Raw genomic sequence first — 24,302 nt, 5'->3', positions numbered from 1 at the left:
TCTTTTTCGAAATCTCCATACATGTAGGTGTCTTTTACGTGCAAGAGATATGGCTCTCTCTTTACACTGGTCTGCAATTTATCGTCTCCTTCCGACGGACCATCATCGTTTCCTCAAGACCATACCCGCAAATACTGTCAAGGGAGAACCAAAAATTCAATCACTGAAATTTTCATCCCGGAACGGGAATCGAACCAGGAAACTTTGTGTTAGTAGTCTGATGAACTAAGCACTACATCACGCTCTAGTTCCTGTCTTTTAGCATACAGCACGAGATACAGTATTATGACAAAGCGCTAGTCCATTAGTACAGCAGGTCAGTTCTTATAGCATAGCACTAGTAATATGGATATATGACAAAACGCTCGGACCATTATTATAGCATAGCACTCATATCTAAAGTGGTGGACTTAAACATGTTTGCGAGATTCCAACCCTCCCCTAACTTGGGACAGTGGTTTAACAGTACAACATATGAACGCCCTATAAAATCAGTTGGAAAAAAAACCCAAGTTAAAGACATTTTTCACATTTTGTTCATTTAGTTTGCTTACTTTAAAAAATCTTCTTTTTTTTGGAACTGCTGAATCAATTTCAGCCAAACTTGGGATGAATTAGTTTCACAGTATCTAGCACAAATGTATTAATTTTGTTTTTACATTCTTGTACGTTAATAAACATATCCACTATAGCTAATATTGGACATAGGGGTATTTTTTTATTTTTTTTATTTTGAAGAAAAATATGACAGATACCAGGTACTAGTACTAAGAATATAGGACAGAAAGTTACAGGACAATAAGTCACAATTTATTTTTTCTGATTATTTTCTTTCATGATAAAAAACACTTATTTCTACAAAAAAATGTTTGTATTTTTCTTGAACTATTGTATTGTAAAATTTATCAAAAACATATCTCATCAAATAATTGTTGAAAAAAAATGTCAAAGAACTCTTTCTTTTGCATGATTGAAATTAAATAAGTCTTAATTTATCAAGTATAATGACACATTTCCTAAACTTTAATATGAATATAAGTAATTAAAAGCAAATATTTAAAGATATTAATATTCAAATAATTGTCAACAGATTATTACTATATGGGACTTTTTGTACTGTTACTTTTTGTCCTACCAAATTTGTGACTTTATGTCCTGTGACTTTTTGTCCGTTTACCTAGCATAAAAGTCCAAGCAGTCCATTGGTATGTTTCTCAGATAGATTTGTATGTCCCATTTATTGGCATTATGTTTTATGGTCTGTGGGTCTGTTCGTTCGTCCTTATGTCCGTTCGTTCGTTCGTGTGTATGTCCGTTCGTCCGTCACGGTGTCCCGCTTTAAATAGGTTATTGGTCGAGGTAGTTTTTAATGAAGTTGAAGTCCAATCAACTTGAAACTTCGTACATATCCCTATAATATGATCTTTCTAATTTTAAAGCCAAATGAGAGTTTTTACCCCATTTTCACGGTTCACTGAACATAGAAAATGATAGTGCGGATGGGCGGGGGCATCCGTGTACTATGGAAACATTCTTGTTTCTTGTACTTTGCCAAAATCACGGCAGTGGTTGAAAAGTTTACTACGCTTTTTTCAAAGATATAATAAAAAGGATGGATGATCGCTCTATTTTTCAAGCTTGCACAAGTTTAGATCAGTTTATACGGAAACATTTGTATAAGTTAATCCGGAAATAAAACCGATTACGAACCGGAGTTAGTTTATCTTTGAAATGGTTGTCTCCCTTACATTAACCGAAATTTTTATGTAATAATATCTTGTCATTGCGTTATTGAGGGTCAGGTAAACGAACAAGTAGGTAAAAACAATTTTGTTGAGAGAGAAATCGCCATAATTTTATAGACACATGTTTAACATTTGTAATGTGTTCTGAATGTGTGATAACAGAACTTGTCAGAACAGTCACAGTGACACTGGGGGTGTTTGGATATACGCCTAAGGCAGACTACGGTTACCCATAGGTACCTATGGTTTGATATTTTATATGTAAAATATCAAACCATAGGTACCTATGGGTAACCATAGGCTGCCTCAGGCGTATATACAAACACACCCACTGACAGTCAGATGGTCAGTGTGTCGGATGCTTTTCATCGAATTCTAGTCAAATCGGCACATGGTCAGAACGGCACCCTGAATAGTCAAATCGGCACCTAGTCAAATAATTTGGCACCTGATATACTGACACTCTCTGATATATAAAAAAAGAAAATGTGGTATGATTGCCAATGAGACAACTATCCACTATCCACAAAAGACCAAAACGACACAAACATTTTAACAGTCATAGGTCACCGTACGGCCTTCAACAATAGTCAATTTCGGCACCCATGTTGAACATGTTTAATATATATATTAACATGATTAAGGTTCACCTGAAGGATAATAAAAATAGGGCTGTTTTCACCCCCTAAAATTTACTATGAGTACAGACAAACTGAAGCATTTAGGAAAGTTTTAAGGTATGACTGGACCTGGGTATACAAAAGTATATAAAGTCTATGTTTCAGACGGTCTCACTAATTAGCGACAACAAGAATTTTAGCGACAACAAGCGACAAGAAGCGACAACAAGAATTATTTTAGCGACAACAAGCGACAAGAAACTATTTAGCGACAAGAAAACATATTTTTTTTAATTAAAATAAATTATTGCAATAAATATTGAAAGAATATGCAACAGAAAATAATTCTAGCGACAAGAAAGTTAAAATTGATAGAAAAAAAGGAAACATTATTTACATAATATTTTATCATCTATTATGTATAACAGCCAGTATTACGTTTATTATTGTATTATGAGATTACTTTTCCTTGTATTTTAGAACATATTATTTATCTTATAATTTGTTTTTTAAAACTCTTTTCGTGCAATATATATTAAGCTCACAAAATGAATTATTTGTGCATCATTGTCCTGAAAATATTGACAATTTTGGTTGAAGATTTCTAGACAAATATTAAATGACAAAGCATGATTATTAAAGAAAGAATCTCTTTCTTCCCGGTCACAAATGTTTCATTTCTTCGTCTATCTAATAGTATATAATAAAACATTTTAATAAGACATATCTGCTTGTATATTTAAAAAAACATTACATACAAAGTTCTTAAATTTTAATAAAAAAAAATGTTTTCTTGTCGCTTAATAGTCTTCTTGTCACTTGTTGTCGCTAAAATAATTCTTGTTGTCGCTTCTTGTCACTTGTTGACGCTTCTTGACGCTTGTTGTCGCTAATTAGTGAGACCCGTTTCAGAAAATTAATGACTTACCTGGATTTTGATGTGATTTTCCAGTCTGCAGAAGATAGCAAAATAAACAAACACACAAGTATCATTTGATACTGTGTCCACTCAGTTACACAGTTTAGATCACCTATTGTTTTCAGGGGTGTCCATTAAATCATTATACCCACAACAAAGATTATATAAAGGGAGCTTCTAAAATTTTTTCCTCAACTTAGTTTATTTTTGCACCTTCTGTAGGAATGAAAAACAATGAATGGCAAATTATCCAGTAAAGTTTATAATTTTCTAAACAATAAAATGCATTTCAAATTTAATTATCTAGGTCCAGTCATGCCTTGAAACTTTTGTAGGTGCACAGGTTTTTGTCAAGCCTTCGATCCTACATTCCGTCGGCGGCGGCGGCGGCGTCCACAAATATTCACTCTGTGGTTAAAGTTTTTGAAATTTTAATAACTTTCTTAAACTATACTGGATTTCTACCAAACATGGACAGAAGCTTGTTTATGATCATATGATAGTATCCAGAAGTAAATTTTGTAAAAATAAAATTCCATTTTTTCCGTATTTTACTTATAAATGGACTTAGTTTTTTCTGCGGGGAAACATAACATTCACTCTGTGGTTAAAGTTTTTAGAATTTTAATAACTTTCTTAAACTATCCTGGGTTTGTACCAAACTTGGACACAAGCTTTTTTATGATCATAAGATAGTATCCAGAAGTAAATTTTGTAAAAAAATAAATCTATTTTTTCCATATTTTACTTTTAAATGGACTTAGATTTTCTTCCAGTTAACATTACATACAGTCTGCAGTTAAAGTTTTCAAAACATTTATAAGATTCATTAACTATCCTAGATTTTTACCAAACTTGGACAGAAGCTTCTAACAATCATAAGGTAGTATCAAGAGGAATATTTTTATTGATTTTTACCTCATTTTTGTTGTATCTGCGATTTACAGCAAAAGTAGGCGAGACACTGGGTGTGCGGAACCCTTACAAATTTTTCTGTTAGTACTCAGAGTGAAATTGGTGGTGTATATATGGCCATTTTAGACTAAAGGTTATGATGAACCTTAACAGTATTTTAAGCAAAAAGACTAAAAATAAGGAAGGGGTTGACCAGAAATTTTCACTTCTATTTCACTCACTCACAGAACAAAGATTAGCGCTATAAGTATCAATATTGTACATTGTACATGGCATGCATGGTGTATGCATATGATACATTTGAAATTTTTCTGTTAACAGGAATTTTTTTCTAAATTATTTTGGTGATGTCTTGCAAGAAGTAACTTCCTTTTTTTCTGGTGTAAATCAAATTGCATAATGTTACAAGACATCTACAGAGCTAAATTTACTTCAATATTTCTCTTATTTATAAACTAATGTATTGTAATATTTGTTTCCAGTTATTTAGTTATGTCTTCCTTGCTCACAGTACTCCTGAGAAATGAATGCAGAAGAATATGTTCCAAATGTCTATTGGATCATTGTGTGCCAAAACAAACTCTTAGAAAGTTCCACAAAACTAAATGGTTAAGAAAAAATGACAGTCTTCAACAGGGAGTTGATAAAGTGAAAAAGACATCACTGAAAAGAAAGCTTGCTTATGGTTTTGGATTAGGCTGTCTAACTACAGGAGTTGTTTATGTTTCATTAGAGGAACCTAAACGAAGAAAGATCAGAGTAGTCATTGGTGGTGTAGGCAGATTTCTAAGGTAAGATCCTAGAAGAACCTAGTTGTAGGAAGATAGAGAAGTCATTGATGGTGTAGGCAGATTTCTAAGGTAAGATCCTAGAAGAACCTAGTTGTAGGAAGATAGAGAAGTCATTGGTGGAGTAGGCAGATTTATAAGGTGAGATCCTAGAAGAACCTAGTCATAGGAAGATCAGAGTAGTCATTGGTGGAGTAGGCAGATTTCTAAGGTAAGATTTTAGAAGAACATACAGTAGTTGTCGGAAAATCAAAGTTATCATAGGTGGAGTATACATATTTCTAAGGTAAGATTTTAATTTTAAAATGTTACATTAAGTGGCATGGTTAAAGTCAGCATAAAGACATATCAGTCTACTAGGTCATATTATTCTGACTCTCAGGTCAATCTTTCATTGCTGAGTTTTACTGGAAAAGAAGCAGCAAACACTTATTTACAAGTCTTTAAGATTGAAACCAAGACAACTGCCACTAGGGGTGAGCTAACTGAGCTTACTGTTATAAGACAATAGAGACATCATTCTAATAAAAAAAAATGGAAGTCAATTAGTATCTTCATTGCACTTTTTCAAAATGACAAGCTTTTTAGAAGACTGTTATAATTGAACGTATATAAATTGCCGTAGTAAAATAATGAATTAAAAAAAGCAGAAAAAATATATGGTTCATGTCCTGGTTTTTGAGATACATGTACATGTTTAATTGGGTAATTGCCGGTAATGATTCTCTCATACATTTGTATACATATACATATACAACTGCCTGGTCTCATTGAGGTGGATCATTTCTTTTTCAGATCTCTAAAAATAGGTTTAATTGTATCTGCTGACTATAAATGGAACTTATGGAAATTAAAGGAAGACTCCAAAGAATACAATGATGCTATCAAGTTATGTCACAAAAGAGCTGCTGACAGACTCCTAGTTGGGTGTTTAAAGAATGGAGGACTTTATGTTAAACTTGGACAAGGTCTTGTCTCAATGAATCACATTCTACCACGTGAATATATAGACACGTTAGTTGTTTTACAAGATAGAGCTTTAATGAGACATCCTGATGAAGTAAGTATATATAAATAGAATTTAGTCTAAAGAAACTAACATTATATAAATTGGCATCTATATATATATATATACATTTCAATCGATAAAGTAAGCTCCAAATATCTTGTGTCTAATGTACCTGAAAGAGTAGGAATAGATAACCTTCAAATTTACTTACAAGATGATCACCTGTTAAGAAATCACCATTAAGTAAATACACTGCTTATTATATATATATAAATATAAATTATGTACAAGATACATTTGGATTAATGAAATGATGGTAAATTGATGAAAGTCGGTTAACACCATGATCAAAATGAAAGACAGACAAAAAATTACCACAAAAAATCTGGGTTGGAAAAATGTGCTCCTGAAGAGACAGTATTTGGATAGTAGGAAGTAATATCAAGAAGAGGATTTGAATTATTTTTCATCCAGTACCATTATGTTTTACTGGAAAGTTTCACTGTAGTTTGATTATGAATGCTTTATTTTTTTAATATAGGAACACATAACTGAATCATAATTGTGGACTTCTATTATCATGATACATATTGAAATACACAGTTATTTTAATATTTGTTGATATTTAAATTTGTTAATACGTATTTTATTTTTAAATGTAAAGGTTGAAGAACTATTTATAGAAGACTTTGGTATGACACCTCAGAAAATGTTTAAAGAATTTGAAAAAGAACCAATTGCTGCTGCTAGTCTGGCCCAGGTACACAAAGCTGTGACCCAAGATGGCAAGAGAGTAGCTGTTAAGGTATGTACAACAAGAATGTTCCACTATCATTTTCTCTGTTCAGTGGACCGTGAAAATTGGATATAATCTCTAATTTGGCATTCAAATTAGAAAGATCATATCAAATGTTTAACAAGTTTCAAGTTGATTGGACTGCAACTTCATCAGAATCTACCTTGACCAAAAACTTGACAAGAACAAGAATGAAAGGATGGACGAACAGACACACAGACCAGAAAACATAATGCTCATAAATGGGCATAACAAATGTAGTTAAATACTGTAAATTGAGTAAGTTATGTGTGCAATTATTACTGTAATTTGTTAACATTGGCAAAAATACCAAATCTTTTTAATGCAGTTTCAATCAATTTATGAAGGAAAATCCCTTCATAAATTATGTATGCAAGTTTTTATTATTTTGTGAAGGGTTTTGGTCTTTTCACTTTGAATATTCACTTGAATAATCAGTTTTCCACACTTTTAAGTGTCATATTGAAGATATTGACTTGATAGTTGTTATATAGTATACACCATGACAAGTTGTTAGGTCAAGGTAGCATTTTGTTCCAGTACAATTAATTTTTAACCAGTAGGGGACTATGTATTACCATGCAATAATGTCAGAATGCTTGTTTGCATCCATCCTCCAGTTATCTAAGTGATAATTAAATGGAACTATGTTTGTATCTATTTTTAATTTTAGTAATGTTCATTATCACAAATATTGTGCAACATGATATGGTAAGAAGAATAGGAAAAAATCTGTAAAAGCATGGAAAAAGTCTGTGTATGATGAAAAAAATCTGTCATCGACCAATAACAACAGGATCTAATTAGTGGAACTGCTGATCCATTTATTTTTCAGTTAAGATAAATTTGTCAAAGTTTATAAATTTTCATTTTAAAAATGATTTTGTAAATCATATATACAATCACTAAAGGTGTTCATGCAATTGTATATAGAACATATGTCAGATAAAATGAAATAAACTGAATTGTTTGTTCTGTATATATGTATATGTTGTTATATTTTCCTGTAGGTTCAGTATATAGACTTACAAGATAGATTTGCTGGAGATATCAGAACATGTGAGGTCCTGTAGATATTTATATGTTGTTATATTTCCCTTCAGGTTCAGTATATAGACTTACAAGATAGATTTGCTGGAGATATCAGAACATGTGAGGTCTTGTTAAAACTTATTGGTTGGATTCATCCTAAATTTGGATTTGCTTGGGTTTTACAGGTAATTGATGCATGTATTTATTATTTGTTACATTCACTATTCTAAATCTGTGTCCCATTTCTTCTTTCAAATACTGATTTTGGCAAATAAAATAATATGAAAATTTGGTTTGATATTTTTACCCATGCTTTTAATGGACAAAGAATTGGTGGAAGGTTCAGGATCAAATATGAGTGTAAAGCTGTTAACGTTGCCATCAGATGGCATCTATGGTTGATTTTACTTCATCTGTTAATTTTCAGAAAATTCTTTTTAAAACTACTGCCAGTAGTCTTTTTCCATCAGTTCAGTTTCCTAGATTGTCTCCAGTTGATATTGTTAACCAATCAGTATATCAACCAGATCTATTAATAAAACATGAAAAAAAAAAGTAAAATCACAAAAATACTGAACTTAAAGGAAAATCAATTCGGAAAGTCCATAATCACATGTCAAAAATAACAAAATGCATCAAAAACGAATGGACAAGAACTGTCATATTCCTGACTTGGTACAGGTACAGAACTGTCTGTTAATTTTCCTATCAATGAATGCGACTTCATGAATCAAATGTAGAATGGTTGCATCTGTCATAATAGCAATACATGTAGTGATTCCTTTCACATACATTTCCATTGTCACAATGCATAAGTTTTAAGTCATAGTAACAGTCATATTGTTCAATGACACCATTTATGCCAATTGACCTCAGGTCAACCCTCATTAAAAAAATCCAGTTTGAAATTGGACTATTATTTTACTTTTTGCTGTTCATAGTTTATTATATGGTATCGAATTTGTTACTCATTGAAGTTCATATAATGAACATGATTGTAAACATCAAATGCCTGTTACATATACTTACTTGTATTGTTAAAATGGCTCAATACTAGTCTACTATTTGCAATAATGTTTTGCAGGACATGAAGGCAACCTTAGCAGAAGAACTTGATTTCATTCATGAGGGTAAAAATGCAGAGCGTTGTCAGAATGACCTGAAACATCTAAAGTATATTTATGTGCCAAAGGTGGACTGGAAAAAGACAAGCAAGGTATATTTATATTCAGTGATGTAAACACAACTTATTACCTTTTGAATTTAATTGGCAGAATGGTTACTCACTCACTGCAGGGTTCTCACTAAGGCGAGTCTATGAGTCCTGGACTCATCAAAATCTGTCTGGACTCACCATTTTCAAAACTGGTGAGTCCACAGATGCATCAAGATTGAAATCTTTTGTATAAACTGAACAAAGTTAAACACAAGTGTCATCATTTTATAGCTAAAGTTTAAAAGTGATCTGAATTTAATGTCATTTCATTAGTCTGTAAGGCTATGTAGACTAAAATATAACATTATGTTGCAATAAAATATTTTCTTCTTACTGTTGGACTCATCATGGCCAAAAATGGTGAGTCCCTGGACTCGCCTTCAAAAATCCTTAGCGAGAACCCTAACCGTTAGATTGTAACTTCAGGTTTTGTCATAATATGACAGTTTTATTTAAACAACATATAGTATCTGATGTCAGGAAATTGATACATTTTGTACCAGTAAAGAAAAAGATTGTGTATGTGTATATTTAAAAAATATGTTTCAAGATAGGCCGCTTTGAATTACAAAAAAATAAAGACAATTTCAAAAAAGAAAGGACCATCCTTTAGGATCTACCATTTTAGGAACTATTCTATTTGGTATCCATTTTGTTACAGGGATATTTTCCTACCTAAGGTTGATGATTCTATCAAGTACTCCTACTTTCTTAACCTGACCATAACAATAAAGACATTGTCACTGAAAGTTTATACACCAACCAAAAAACAAAAAAAGCTTTTGAAAAATAACACATTGTTTTGTTACATTTTAGAGTACATTCTGCCTATTTTTATACAACAACATAAAATCAGATATTAACCCTTTCAACGCTACACAAAAAAATTGAAAAATGGCTGCTGCTGCTGCATTTTTTTTTAGTTCATTCATTAGAACAGTATTTTCCTTTTCAGACTGCTGTATCTTTTTTATTATATGAGATACAGAGAAAGTTATTGCATGAAAAATGCTCAGGAGAGCATGAACTGTAATGATAGGCAATTATTTTACTGAAATTTTTATCAGGTTACCTGCGTTTTCAGGTAATTAACAGGTAAAAGGTGTAATTTATTACATTTGTGTTGAATTTTGAATAAAAACTACTTTTAGTCTTCATTTATTTTGTTGTTTTATCTGCCATATTGTAAAGAAGACACCAATTGTCCGATTCAGTAGCGTATTGTACCATACATAACGTTTTATTTAATCGTGGCACAAATAAATAGCTCCGTGCTAAAAAAATTCAGTCAACCTCCGTTTTCCCCCCCTTTTTCTACGTCTCGTATTGATCGATCAAATCATATTTCCCACACGAATTCAATGTAATAAACACATTGAGATAACAAGAAACCTTTTAACTAATCCTTGTTGTTAGTTTCGCCAAGGAAATGCTGAAATTTTCCCATATTTACAGCTTCGTTTCCGATTTCCGCCATTTGCATTTGTCAAAATATTTGTTTTTATTTTCCTTCTATTTTCCTTCTACTGCATGATTTTACTATAAAGATTGTCGGGATTTCAAGCGCAAATGAGACCTTGCATATCCTAGATTCAAACGATGAAAAATTAGAGAGAACCCGAATGAAAACCGAATGGTTTAAGAGTCCTAATGAAAAATCCTTTTTCATCGCGGCATATGCCGCGAATAGCAGTGGCGAACGGCGTACGTCATCGCGGCATATGTCGTGTATAGCGTTGAAAGGGTTAAAAGCATTGCTACAATAAATAAATATCACACCTATCAGTATAGTCATTTAATTATAACTTTCCTTCTCTGTAATGACTTTAGTATTATTTGAATTTTAGAGAGTTTTGACATCTGAGTATATAGACGGGTGTAAAGTGAGTGATAAAGAACAGATTAAAGCTATGGGTCTGTCATTGCATGATGTAAGTAACTGTTCTCATAATATATAATTCAAATTAATCAAAATATTGCTAAAAAAACCCTTATTCAATTATAAAAAAAAGAAGATGTGGTATGATGGCCAATGAGACAACTCTCTACAAGAGACCAAAATGACCCAGCAATTACCAACTATAGGTCACTGTACGGCCTTCAACAATGAGCAAATCCCATACCATATAGTCAGCTATAAAAGGCCCTGATGAAATGACAATGTAAAAAAAATCAAAAGAGAAAACTAACAGCCTTATTTATGTACAAGTATGTAAATTTTAAAAGACTGTTTCAAAAATGAGTATAATATTCATAATGTTCTCTATTTCTTATAACAAACTCAAAACATTATAAAAAGTATGAATCATTGTTTGTGGTTCTGGTTTAAAAAAAATCAAAATATTACATTGAATATATTGTTTTTCTTCTAATTTCTAGGTAGATAAGAAGTTAGTAGAGAGTTTTTCTGACCAGATCTTCCTTACTGGATTTGTTCATGCTGATCCACATCCAGGCAATGGTAATACATTATTTATAAGACTAAATTTTAGGTTGAGTTGTGTCCCTTGTCATTTTAGAGATTTAAATAGTTGATTTTTTCTTATTTCACCAACAAAATTGAAACATACGGTATAAACAAGTCTAATAACAGATTCTTACTAGGTCGTAGTGATGAATTTATTAAGGTAAAAAGAAATGAAAATATTCAGAAAAACAACTTTTTCTAAAGTCTAGAAGTCAGTTTAAAAAGTTTAGTTTGTCTGATTTATGTAGAAATGTGTGCACATAGATCTCCTACATGATGACAAAAGTAACTCTTGCTCAAATTTTGTTTATTGAAAACTATCTCTATATTGAAGAATTGAAATGGGCCACCTAATATATAAGCTTAAAACCAAATGCAACCTTCTTTGGTCAATATTTTTTGTATCCAGTTAGTTACAGGTGTATATTTGAATTTAACAAATGAAAAAAATTATTGATTTCATTTTTTGTTTGTTTCTTTCAGGTTTTATCTGTGTACTACCATTTACAACAATTTTCACTGTTTATTTTACAATTGCCAATTAAATCTATGGTTCACATACACATGGTGTCTTTGTAATTTATAAAAGAAACATTCATTAGGTTGAGGATGTAATTACATGTAAGTCTGAAGCAAACTTACTATTTTTTTTATGTTTTCAGTATTTATTAGAAAGGGTGCAGACAATAAAGCAGAATTAGTATTACTAGACCATGGACTGTACGACACTCTAACACCACAGAACAGACAGTCATTAAGTCTATTGTTTAAAGCCATTGTATTGAAAGATGAAGATAAAATGATGAAATACTCTAAAGAGCTTGGAGTCGATGGTAATTTATATAATATTTTACACTAGTTCAAAAGTGTTTAATTAGCATGCTCAACATAAGGCATCAAATCTAGTGATTAGTTCCAGTGGGTATATTCACAAACAAAAATTACAACTAAAATTTATTGCATGTTATTGTGAAATTTTCATGACTTATATATTTTTTTCTCTAAAGACTTTTTGGTAAATTGGTCGCTTGATCTTTAAATTTAAACTGTGCTTTTCCTCGTTGCTTTAGCTTCGGGTTTTCAAGTTTGAATTCTTTCATACACACATCAACCCAGCACACCTGTACTTACGTGGAAGAGTCCAGTATTATCACATTGACAACTGTTTTAAAAGTGCATTTGATAGGTCAAGATTGAAAGCAGTTTTTGATGAAGTTTTCATGCTTCTTGACTGCATCACCATGACAACAAAAATAATCAAAAGTAAAAAAAACAAACATTTCAATTAAAAATAAATTATGAGCAAGGAATAATTAAAAAAAAAGTGCTGGTGCTCCTGAATGGTAAGCAGTTTCTGCTCAAATGATACAATAAAAAAAGACTTAAGGTTAACATCAAATTGTGTATTAAGACTTGAAACTTTATGATACAAAGGTAAAGTAGATAACACAATGAGCTTGTCAGTGTACAAAACCTCTGTGTTTTCATTTTGGAAAAAATAAAAGTAGAGCTGATTCAAGGTTTTTCTTCACTGAATTAGAAAAAAGCATTAAATTTTAAAGCTTGGCTTTAGATGCTAACAATTTATTATATGGTCTTTATTGATTTACAAACATCTTTCTCTTCATGCCTTACAGATATAAGATTAAAAAAAAATAATCATGCTTCTAGTTTGTAGGTGAAGTTTACAGATAATTTATTTCAGTCCAAACCAGTGAAAATCTTTCCTGTATGTGTTGCCTGTAGATAATACTTATTAAGTGAAATTTCAGATTATCAGATATTTGTGTTTTTGGTGAAACAAGGTCCAGTCAAATTACATAAAGCTCCGCCATTATTTAGAGTGAAAATTACAACAAAAGAAGAATTTTACAACTTGGACCAAGAGAAGAAAGATATTTTTTTGGAGGACTATCATGGACTGTGGGACCGTACCATTGATGTTATGAAGGCAATGCCTGCTCCTTTGTTCTTTATATTTAGGTAACCAGGGTGCACAATAGAGCTAGATGATATAGCCTATAGGAAGTGTGATTGGTTTTGACCTAGTATGGCTAATATTGCCTGTGTTTTAAATATCTTATATAGAATTATTTACTTAAAATTAGGATTGCTTGATTATTTTGGCAAGTCAAGAACTCCATATTGAAAATTTGGTTGGTTGTGCTGTCAATTGTTAAAATCTAATAAAATTATGACTTCTGAAGAGAAATGGAAAGTCCAAACCACCCTTGGTGTCATTATTTGTCAATGATGAAAAGTCTACTTTCTATGGCTAAACCATTTACATACAGAAACCTTGTTATTCCCCTTTATGTTTGGGATGGCTCATATTTTCACTATTGACTAATGACTAACAATACTGTACAAACTGCATGCATTTGTTGTTGTTCATTTCATTCTTCACATCCTTGAAATTTACATTATTATTCAATATTTGCACAAACTTTCACAGCATTCTATTTTCTGTCATCATAAATCAGGTAATAGAATGACAAAATGATGAAAATTCTAAAATATCTATATTGTAAAAGAAAATGGTCAATACACATGTACAAGGTATTAATTGACTCAATCTTTTTTCTTTTTGTTGAGCACTTAAATTCTCATTTACTCCTATTGAAAAATTTGACATGGTTAAAATAAAATGAATCTTTACATTTACTTGTGAGTAAATTAAAATAAAAAATATATGTTTAAATTTTACACTTTCATCTTTCATTACAAAAATACCAGAAACATGAATCTTAATTTTCTATAATTGCACTAAAGGGAAGTAACTCTGAATTTTAAGAAAACAAAAAGAAAACACATGAGTCAATGCTTGCTGCATCCCAGTAACCAAGATTTTATATTTTATTTATTTAAACAGCTTCCAGATTTCAAGGACAGAAGCTGATGTCAAGAGAATAATACAAATTTAAAATTTTCCAAATTGCTTCAAATTTTTATTTGCTTGACCATTTTGTCATTCACAGATTACCATGTTCTTGGTGAAATTATTGTACAGAGGCCAATACAAAGGGAAACTCTACATCTCCCTAATAAAATGTCCGATGAAGATCTAGAATATATTAGATTAAGGGCACAACAACATTTTGATTCAATAATGATTGTATTAAAAGAAATGCCTAGATCACTTCTACTTATTATAAGGTTTGTGAAATTGTTCATTTCGTAGTAAATCTACTTTTTTAGTACTGTAAATTCAGAAATTATTGCAAATAGTGAGACTGGGTTATTATAGCAATTATTAGCCCTCTCATCCTTATATCTGATAAATATATATCTGTAATATCTGTATCAAGATTTTCCAGAAATTGTTTTGATTATATTAATCATGCATTTTTTTTAAAATTTTTTTTTAAATTGCAAATAAAAATGCGTGTAATAATTTCTTAATTTACAGTATTACTTCAACACTAATATCTTAATCATACTGCACCAATATTATTTTCAGTAACTAGTATGTTGCTGTCAGTGTCACATGGTTTCCCTATCTGAATTACATTGGAAAGTTGTTCCTGTTGTATTGTCTTTTATCACTATTTTGTGCATTTTTCCTTTGATTTTTTTTGGGAAAATTTTTCATATCATGCAACTCTTTTGAGATGGAAAATTATTGCTAGAAACTAAGGAGGCACATGATGTTGACATGAAATTGACAATGTAGTCAGAGATAAAATAGGGATAAACAGATTATCATTGGTCATCTCAACTGGATTGCCTTAAGCTTTCTCGCTTTCGCTGTTCTGGCTCAAGCGAGAAAATCAATCTCGTTGAGATAATTAATGATGATCTATAATTATACTTTTAAAGTATTTTATTTTAAGTCAAATGACTGTCGTCTTATATCATCTTTGGAGGTTTCAGTTATACAAATTATAAAGAGAAAAGTACAAATTTTACATGCTATATATTAATCTGTTATTTACGGGCATAAGAAAGGGGTAAAGAAATATATATCCAAGAATTTTGAAACTTGATGATATGAGAAATGAAAAACACATTAATTACTTTTTGTTATGTTATTGTCTTAACTAGGTAATGTGTGAATGAATATGCTATAATTAAAAAATAAATGATGAGAAATTTTTAATTCCTTTTAGAAATATGAATACTGTGAGAGCGATCTGCAGAGAGCATGGTCATGTTATAGACAGATATGGGATAATGGCCAGAAGGTTTGTACATAGAAGTAAAATTTATAAAATGTTTTTTTTATGATAGCTCTCAAATATAAAGCATATATATGACATATATATGTGATTTCATTTCTTGATTATTGAAGTCAATAGACAACTTTCGAGTTTGATGCATTTCCGTCAAAAACTCTGGTTTTAGAGAACACCATTCGTGTGTTATGGGGCATCTCCACTTCCATTCCAATGTTGAGCTAGTGGTTTGAAAATTATAATACTATTTTGCACATCTTATTCTGCAAATTTAATTCTCATAATTGACAATCAGCACTGCTGTCATAAGGGAATTGTGAGTAAGTACTTACAAAATAAACACTATTCCTAGCTTATCCTGCACAATGAAGATCACTAAGACGCTCGATAAACATTAATAGTGCAGGGATACAGGCGATCCCCTCTATTTGGTAAATGACGTCTTAAAGGCGTGCATAATTGACAGGTTTTTTCTGGTGACCAATGAACGGGGTCTATTGCAATGAGATTGAACTAAAAAAAATGTCTTTAAGACAAATGTAGTGTTATGTGGATACTGTGATACAAATGAAGTAATAATTTATGACAACTCATGATTTGTATTCAGTTTTACCATACTTATAATTAGACAATATACGTATAGTGTCTTGAAATATGAAATTTATTTGTATGAGGCTTAGAAACGGGAAAATGCGAGGTTCTACCGAGCATTTTCCCGTTTCGTGCCGAATACAAATAAATTTCATATTTCAAGACACTATACGTATATTGTTAGCTCACCTGGCCCGAAGGGCCAAGTGAGCTTTTCTCATCACTTGGCGTCCGTCGTCCGTTGTCGTCCGTCGGCGTCCGTCGTCGTCCGTCGTCGTTAACTTTTACAAAAATCTTCTCCTCTGAAACTACTGGGCCAAATCAAACCAAACTTGGCCACAATCATCATTGGGGTATCTAGTTTAAAAAATGTGTGGCGTGACCCGGTCAACCAACCAAGATGGCCGCCACGGCTAAAAATAGAACATAGGGGTAAAATGCAGTTTTTGGCTTATAACTCAAAAACCAAAGCATTTAGAGCAAATCTGACATGGGGTAAAAATGTTTATCAGGTCAAGATCTATCTGCCCTGAAATTTTCAGATGAATCGGTCAATCGGTTGTTGGGTTGCTGCCCCTGAATTGGTAATTTTTAAGAAATTTTGCTGTTTTTGGTTATTATCTTGAATATTATTATAGTAAGAGATAAAATGTAAACAGCAATAATGTTCAGCTAAGTAAGATCTACAAATAAGTCAACATGACCAAAATGGTCAGTTGACCCGTTTAGGAGTTATTGCCCTTTATAGTCAATTTTTAACCATTTTTCGTTAATTAAAGTAATCTTTTACAAAAATCTTCTCCTCTGAAACTACTTGGCCAAATTAATCCAAACTTGGCCACAATCATCTTTGGGGTATCTAGTTTAAAAAATGTGTGGCGTGACCTGGTCAACCAACCAAGATGGCCGCCACGGCTAAAAATAGAACAAAGGGGTAAAATGCAGTTTTTGGCTTATAACTCAAAAACCAAAGCATTTTGAGGAAATCTGACATGATATAAAAATGTTTATCAGGTCAAGATCTATCTGCTCTAAAATTTTCAGATGAATCGGTCAATCGGTTGATGGGTTGCTGCCCCTGAATTGGTAATTTTGAGGAAATTTTGCTGTTTTTGGTTATTATCTTGAATATTATTATAGATAGAGATAAACTGTAAACAGCAATAATGTTCAGCAAAGTAAGATCTACAAATAAGTCAACATGACCAAAATGGTCAGTTGACCCGTTTAGGAGTTATTGCCCTTTATAGTCAATTTTTAACCATTTTTCGTAAATTAAAGTAATCTTTTACAAAAATCTTCTCCTCTGAAACTACTTGGCCAAATTAATCCAAACTTGGCCACAATCATCTTTGGGGTATCTAGTTTAAAAAATGTGTGGCGTGACCTGGTCAACCAACCAAGATGGCCGCCACCGCTAAAAATAGAACATAGGGGTAAAATGCAGTTTTTGGCTTATAACTCAAAAACCAAAGCATTTTGAGGAAATCTGACATGAGATAAAAATGTTTATCAGGTCAAGAACTATCTGCCCTGATATTTTCAGATGAATCGGTCAATCGGTTGTTGGGTTGCTGCCCCTGAATTGGTAATTTTGAGGAAATTTTGCTGTTTTTGGTTATTATCTTGAATATTATTATAGATAGAGATAAATTGTAAACAGCAATAATGTTCAGCAAAGTAAGATCTACAAATAAGTCAAAATGACCAAAATGGTCAGTTGACCCCTTTAGGAGTTATTGCCCTTTATAGTCAATCTTTAACCATTTTTCATAAATCTAAGTAATCTTTTACAAAATCTCCACTGAAACTACTAGGCCACAATCATCTTTGGGGTATCTAGTTTGAAAAATGTGTCCGATGACCTGGCCATTCAACCAAGATGGCCCCCACGGCTAAAAATAGAACATAGGGGTAAAATGCAGTTTTTTGCTTATAACTATGAAACCAAAGCATATAGAGCAAATCTGACAAGAAGTTAAATTGTTAATCAAGTCAATATCTATCTGCCCTGAATTTTTCAGATGAATTGGACAACTGGTTGTTGGGTTGCTGCCCTCCAATTGTAATTTTTAAAGAAATTTTGCCGTTTTTGGTTATCTTGAATACTATTATAGATAGCGATAAACTGTAAACAGCAATAATGTTCAGCAAAGTAAGATCTACAAATAAGTCAACATGACCTAAATGGTCAATTGACCCCTTAAGGAGTTATTGCCCTCTATAGTCAATTTTTAACAATTTTCATTAATTTGGTAAATTTATGTAAATTTTTACCAAATATAGTTCTCTGTTACTAATGGGCAAAGTTCATGATAGATATAATTGTAAGAAGCAAAATCGTTCAGTAAAGTAAGAACTTCAAACACATCACCATCACCAAAATACAATTTTGTCATGAATCCATTTGTGTCCTTTGTTTAATATGCACATAGACCAAGGTGAGCGACACAGGCTCTTTAGAGCCTCTAGTTTTTATACTGAAGAAATGAAAAATGAAAAAAACATGTAACAAAAATTGTTTAAAAAAGTGTTTGGAATTTCCCTCTTGAGGTACCATTTTGGGGTATTTCCCTATGAGCGTAGTCCAGGTGGTAAGACATTGGCGTATTAAGGAATTAGAAAGGGAAAATGAACTTAATTAATAACATTGATAAACATGATATATAAATAACCAATTTGAAGACATAAAAGTTTAAATTGAAAAAAGTTTGACCATTGTTACTTTACGTTGTCATGGTCGTGACGTAATGTTGTTGATGAAATACAATAAGGAGGCGGGGCTTATAGGTCAGTTGGGGTCATTGACGTATAAAGCTAACGTTTATACGTATAGCTTTATCTGTACAGTAAACTAGCTGATTGCAGTATAAATGATACATGTAAAAAAAACTATCCAACAAAGCCAACTTATGACTTATGATGTAAATGTAAGTAATTACAGGTCACTGTTAGCCATATTGTTTAGTTTGCTGTAAAAGGCTCAATACTATAGAAATATGAAACAGTTTTGAAAGAAAACTGCCAAATTTATAATATAACAATAAACAAAATATATATATAACATATGGCAACCAATAACAACCACAAGATTTTGGAAAGTCATAAAAAGAATGTGGCTGGGTAAACATGTTTATGAGTGCTCAGCCATAAGACTGCTAAAAACATCCCTTGTGTCAGTATCAGATGTCATCAAATCTCTTTGATTCTATATAACAAATTATGATATTACAACATTTTATTTTACAGTGCAATAGTTGGAGCCAATAAGATGGCAGGACAGGATCTAAGTCTAGGTGGACGACTGAAATCAGTTTGGGAAAGATTCCTGTTTGACTATAGTATCGTAACGGAACGATGGATCATGAATTTAGGATATTTATATCTTAGAATACTCCAGTTTCTAGGAAGAGCTCCTTCATTGGCAAAAATCCAGTATCTCATTGATTCAGAGGAGAAAAGGTTTGTTTGTTTCTTCAATGATAATGCTTGTAAATTTTGTTTTGAGTCTTTAACTTTTGCTGTAAATTCTGTTAATTTTACTAACATCATATAGGTTTGAATGCTACATTTGTCACTATCAATCATTTTGTCAATAGATAGTTTTTGATAGACAATGTAATTTGAGTTCAAGAGTTATTTCCCATTGCTGACATGTCTGATTTCAAGTGCACAAATTCAATCATAAACCAACTAAGGGGAACTTTTATACTGACTGTCAGAGTGTAGAAAAAGTTCTTTTCTGAACAATTTTTCAATTCTCATGTTATTCATCACTTTAGTATCAAGTAAGGGTTTCTGATCAGATTTGTGTGTTCCTATTCAACTATCTATTTATATAGCATGATTCCAATTTCTTAGCTCATGTTGTCAAAGTGGCCACTGATTGATTTGATTGAAATAAAGCAGTAAAAGAGAAAAAAGTGCAATAATTTTTTTTTAAAAAGAACGTGTTTAGTGTTCTGTGTAGTGTTTTGTGAACTGTTTTTTTCTCATCATTGTTTTTATTCCTTTTTGTTTGCAATGAAAATGTCTTATTTTCATAGATTTACATTTTTTTGTCCCTCTGGTGTTTTCCTAAAATTGAATGTCAGTAATTATCGAACACATTTCAAGATAAGTAGTTTCAAACATTTAACTAAACTAAAATTTGGTTTACAGTCAGGATTAATGTTTCACTTTTTGTTATTGTTTATGAAATATTCAATAGTAGTTACAAATGCCCAGCTTGTTGCAATTGAGAATCTACTTAATTTAGAAATCATCATTTTTATCTAACTTTATTTAGTGCACTTAATACTAACTGTCTGTAAAATTAATTACAATGGGTTTTTATCTTATTTAATTTTGTTGACTGTCTCTTGTACTAATTGTTAAATGTTTCTGCGTATTTAATATCTGTTCTGTTTATAGTGTATGTTTGTTCTATGTTTCTTTAGTGTCTTTTTCTGCTGTCTATTAATTTTCATTTAAACTATCTATTGGCTTTCATTTTTCCTTAGATCACTTTAAGAGGTTAGTACACAATTGTCTTGTACTGTTTACATATCTTCAGTTGATGATTTTGCTTTTCCTTTATGAGTACAAAAACTCATGAAAAAATTTGCATGAGTTTTGTATGAACTTTGTTTAAAAAAATAGGGGAGGGTACAAAGAAATGATTTTACCAAAGATATCAAATTTTATTTCTTTTTCGAATTCTTAGAAATGTAGTTTCTCAATCATTTATCAAAAGTGGAGATAATATGCATTTCGTTCTTAAAAAAAAAGAAGGTGAAAAACCCAAATTTACAAGAATGACATCATGGTGAATTTGACACATTAAAGCAACAAAATTTTATTAAACTTTCTTATATTAACACCTACCTTAAATTAAGTTATTAAGTAGGAAATTAAGTTTTTCTGTGAAATTGTGATTTTTCATGATAAAAGTCCTAAAATAGGTAAAAAAATCTGATGAAAAATGGGTACTTTCAAATGGCCATATAAAAAAAATAAGTGCATTACCATATGATTTTTTCTTCATCAGTTACTTTCTCAGTCATATAAACTTAAAAAATCAGATTAAGAAAAAAGTTTAATTCTAGAAATTGTTGGCTCCTTCGAAGTGTACATCCTCAAAGTAAAAATAGCAAACTTGCTAAGATTGATAAATATTTAATTCCATGTTTATCTGAAACACTCAGTGTAGATTTTTTGAAAACGTAAGACAAATTGCTTTAGCTCAACTTTACCTTCAAATTTTGTTCTGTTTATCAAGCAATCTTCTTTGAAAATATAATTGTCTGAGGTCTGTGGAACATCAATTGAATTGATAAAAAAATAAAATTTAAAGTTCTTTAAGAAAACAGTGGTGACTAACTGACAGATTGAATTATATAAATACACTTCAGCTCTATTCTAAAGAATCAACGTCTTTACCTAATAGCACCATCGTCTCTTTTCAAACTCATTGTGTATGACCACCTTTTATTGACATAGTTTTAAATTACACCCCAACACATGGACTGAGAGATTTTCTGATCTAATGGCCAGTCATTACCTATTTGATGACATTTTTATTTTGCCTTTAACTACAAAGCAGTGAAATTTTCCTTAATGTGCAATAACAAGTGGGTGTATACTTTTCAGGAAGGTTTTTTTTATCAGTATTTTCCTGTTTTTTGGTTAATAGGAAAAATATGGTGTTGCTTCAACCACAATTACAGTTAAGAGGTTGTCTTCATATATAAGGGAGGGGGTAATAATACAATAGGACTGCAACCAAACCAAACAAATAACATGAGATATATCTACGCATCAACATACAGTCTCCAAATCATCCCCAGTCTAAAGATGATGGAAATATATTTACTAGAGACTACCAAAGATCTAACACATACTGGTTTATATGTTAATCCTTTGTTCTTATCCAATTTATGCAATTTGATTTGAAACATCACAAGATTATTAGTCTGTATAAAGCATGATTGTTTGTATCCCTTGCATGAATGTTTATTATCTGTTTGTTTCTTCATAGATAGCAATTAGATAGAATTGATTGTTAAAATTATTTTAAAATTCAGATTTTTTTACATGCAACAAATGAATGCCTTGTGTGGTTAGACAGTCTAAAAAGGGGGTGATTTGTGATATTCAATAGATGAAACTGAATTGCATTTTCTATTGTATGATATTCTAATATAATGAGTAATAACAGAGAAATGGCTTTTTGGTTGTACAACAAGAATATTAGCACAAAACATTATAAATTATGATTTTGAAAAACAAATTGAAAAACTAATTCAAGGGGACCACCAACTTTATATGAAAAATTTATTCTTCCAGGAAACCTTATCTGAAGGTTAAAAACTATCAATGTTTATGTCTGCTAAATGCTAATGAAAACATGCACAGTAATGACAATGAAAGTTTTTTTAAGTTTTCTTAATTTCTTTACAGGTATGATACAGTCTAATGAAAGATGGAGAAGAAAGCCAGTATTAAGTTTTAACAGATGTGCCAAAACAGACAACAAGTGCCAGATTAAAACAATAAAAACTTGACACCTGCTTGTTTTGTTTATAACCATATCAACATTACCTTGTATTCTCAAGGTTACCAACCCCTTTTTAAATGTTGTCCTCATTTGATATATACATTGAGAATATATTTTAGGTGCATTTTACTATTTTTTGTAAAAAAAAACTTGGTTCATGTGTTCAAAAGTATTTAATGCACCGTGGATTCATTTGATTTCATTGATATAATTTTCATAAATTCTGAAAAAATAGTTAGTTCGTGGATATATGATTTCATAGATTTAATTGCTTATGTATGCATAGAAGCCTATAGAAAAATTGAACTATGGTACAGGTTTACCTATATGTACTAACAAAAACGACCAAAATTGGTACTAGACAAATCATAACAAATCCACAGTAATTGTGTAAAATTTAAGTATATAATATTGCCATATCTGTTACAGATGTATCTTTAAATGTGATAACAGAATGTTCTATATCTCAAATGTTGATGAGTTTGTTACAACAAGTATATTAATGCATTGCTCAGTTGGATCACATTTCCATGTGGAAAAGCTCTTTACAATTTTATTGTGCCTTTTTTTGTATAATATTATATATGACTTACAATATTTAAAGACTTACAGTCTGATGTAGGTTTAGTCTTCCTTGATTCAGATTTTGTAAAAAAAAATGTTATACTTTACTTCACTAAGTCAAATTTTAAGAAAATGGTAATTTTTTATTGGTCGGAACATAGTCTTATACTTTACTTTTATATTTTATGAAATGAATTTACATAGAAATACTTCCTCTATTTTACCAGTACCATTCTAGTCAGGTTGAAAAAATTTCATAGTTTTGGTTTTACATTTTTTGCAATGTTTTAATTACATGTCTCATGAATTCAATGATTAAGTTTACATTTTTCAGTACCCCCGAAATCTGTTCTTATTCACAGCAAAAAACTAAGCACATGATGAATTAAGTAAAACTTTACACTGTATTGTTTATATTTACATATAAAAATGTGTACATTTAAATACTTTTTTATTATGCGGGTCATTTAATTTGTTATTACAATTTTATTGTTCCAAGCTTGTGTTAATTTATTCATTTGTTTTTAACAAAGTCTGTTTTATTTTGATATTTTTAATTGTCACATTTTTACTTGTTCTATTTCTTCAAACAAAATCTAAAAAAATTACATAATTCATTTGTCTTCTTAACATATTTTCATGGAAAGATGGACATGATGGGGATGTATGTGTTTTATAAAAATGACATAAGGGAGAAATCTCTATCTTATACATGTTATATTTGAACGGGCATTTTTGAATCAAACCTATATAAAAATTATATAGAGGGGGGTGCTCATTTTCACCACATCTTTCATGTTCAGGTCTAAATGTTTTTGAAGTATATTGATATTTCTATATGAAGATAACTTCAAATGCAAAATATTTTTAAGCTTGAAAACATGTTTATATGAAAATAATCATCTG

The 24,302-nt window shown here is 31.0% G+C and overlaps 1 protein-coding gene across 4 annotated transcripts; it reads left to right on the top strand.

The window, feature by feature from the left end:
* Nucleotides 1–1,694: 1,694 nt before the first annotated feature.
* On the top strand, nt 1,695–24,190 carry LOC134721833 (uncharacterized aarF domain-containing protein kinase 5-like). 4 transcript variants are annotated; one of them, XM_063585081.1, is made up of 13 exons: nt 1,695–1,814; nt 4,682–4,990; nt 5,783–6,047; nt 6,661–6,801; nt 7,917–8,030; nt 8,930–9,061; nt 10,909–10,992; nt 11,441–11,522; nt 12,191–12,361; nt 13,301–13,511; nt 15,638–15,712; nt 19,544–19,756; nt 22,736–24,190. In XM_063585081.1, exons 2-13 carry the CDS (start codon nt 4,692–4,694, stop codon nt 22,749–22,751), a joined length of 1,803 nt encoding a protein of 600 aa, XP_063441151.1. In that variant the 5' UTR covers nt 1,695–1,814; nt 4,682–4,691; the 3' UTR covers nt 22,752–24,190. The 4 variants fall into 4 exon arrangements, with proteins under 4 accessions (XP_063441151.1, XP_063441152.1, XP_063441150.1 ...); XM_063585082.1 differs by lacking the exon at nt 13,301–13,511 and adding an exon at nt 14,507–14,684 and having other exon boundaries at nt 1,699–1,818; XM_063585080.1 differs by having other exon boundaries at nt 1,699–1,818; nt 22,736–23,503.
* The last annotated feature ends 112 nt before the right edge of the window (nt 24,191–24,302 follow it).

This window comes from Mytilus trossulus, chromosome 6 (assembly GCF_036588685.1).
Source record: "Mytilus trossulus isolate FHL-02 chromosome 6, PNRI_Mtr1.1.1.hap1, whole genome shotgun sequence".
Taxonomy (NCBI): Eukaryota; Metazoa; Mollusca; class Bivalvia; order Mytilida; family Mytilidae; genus Mytilus; species Mytilus trossulus.
This window is presented reverse-complemented; position numbering and strand designations above follow the sequence as displayed.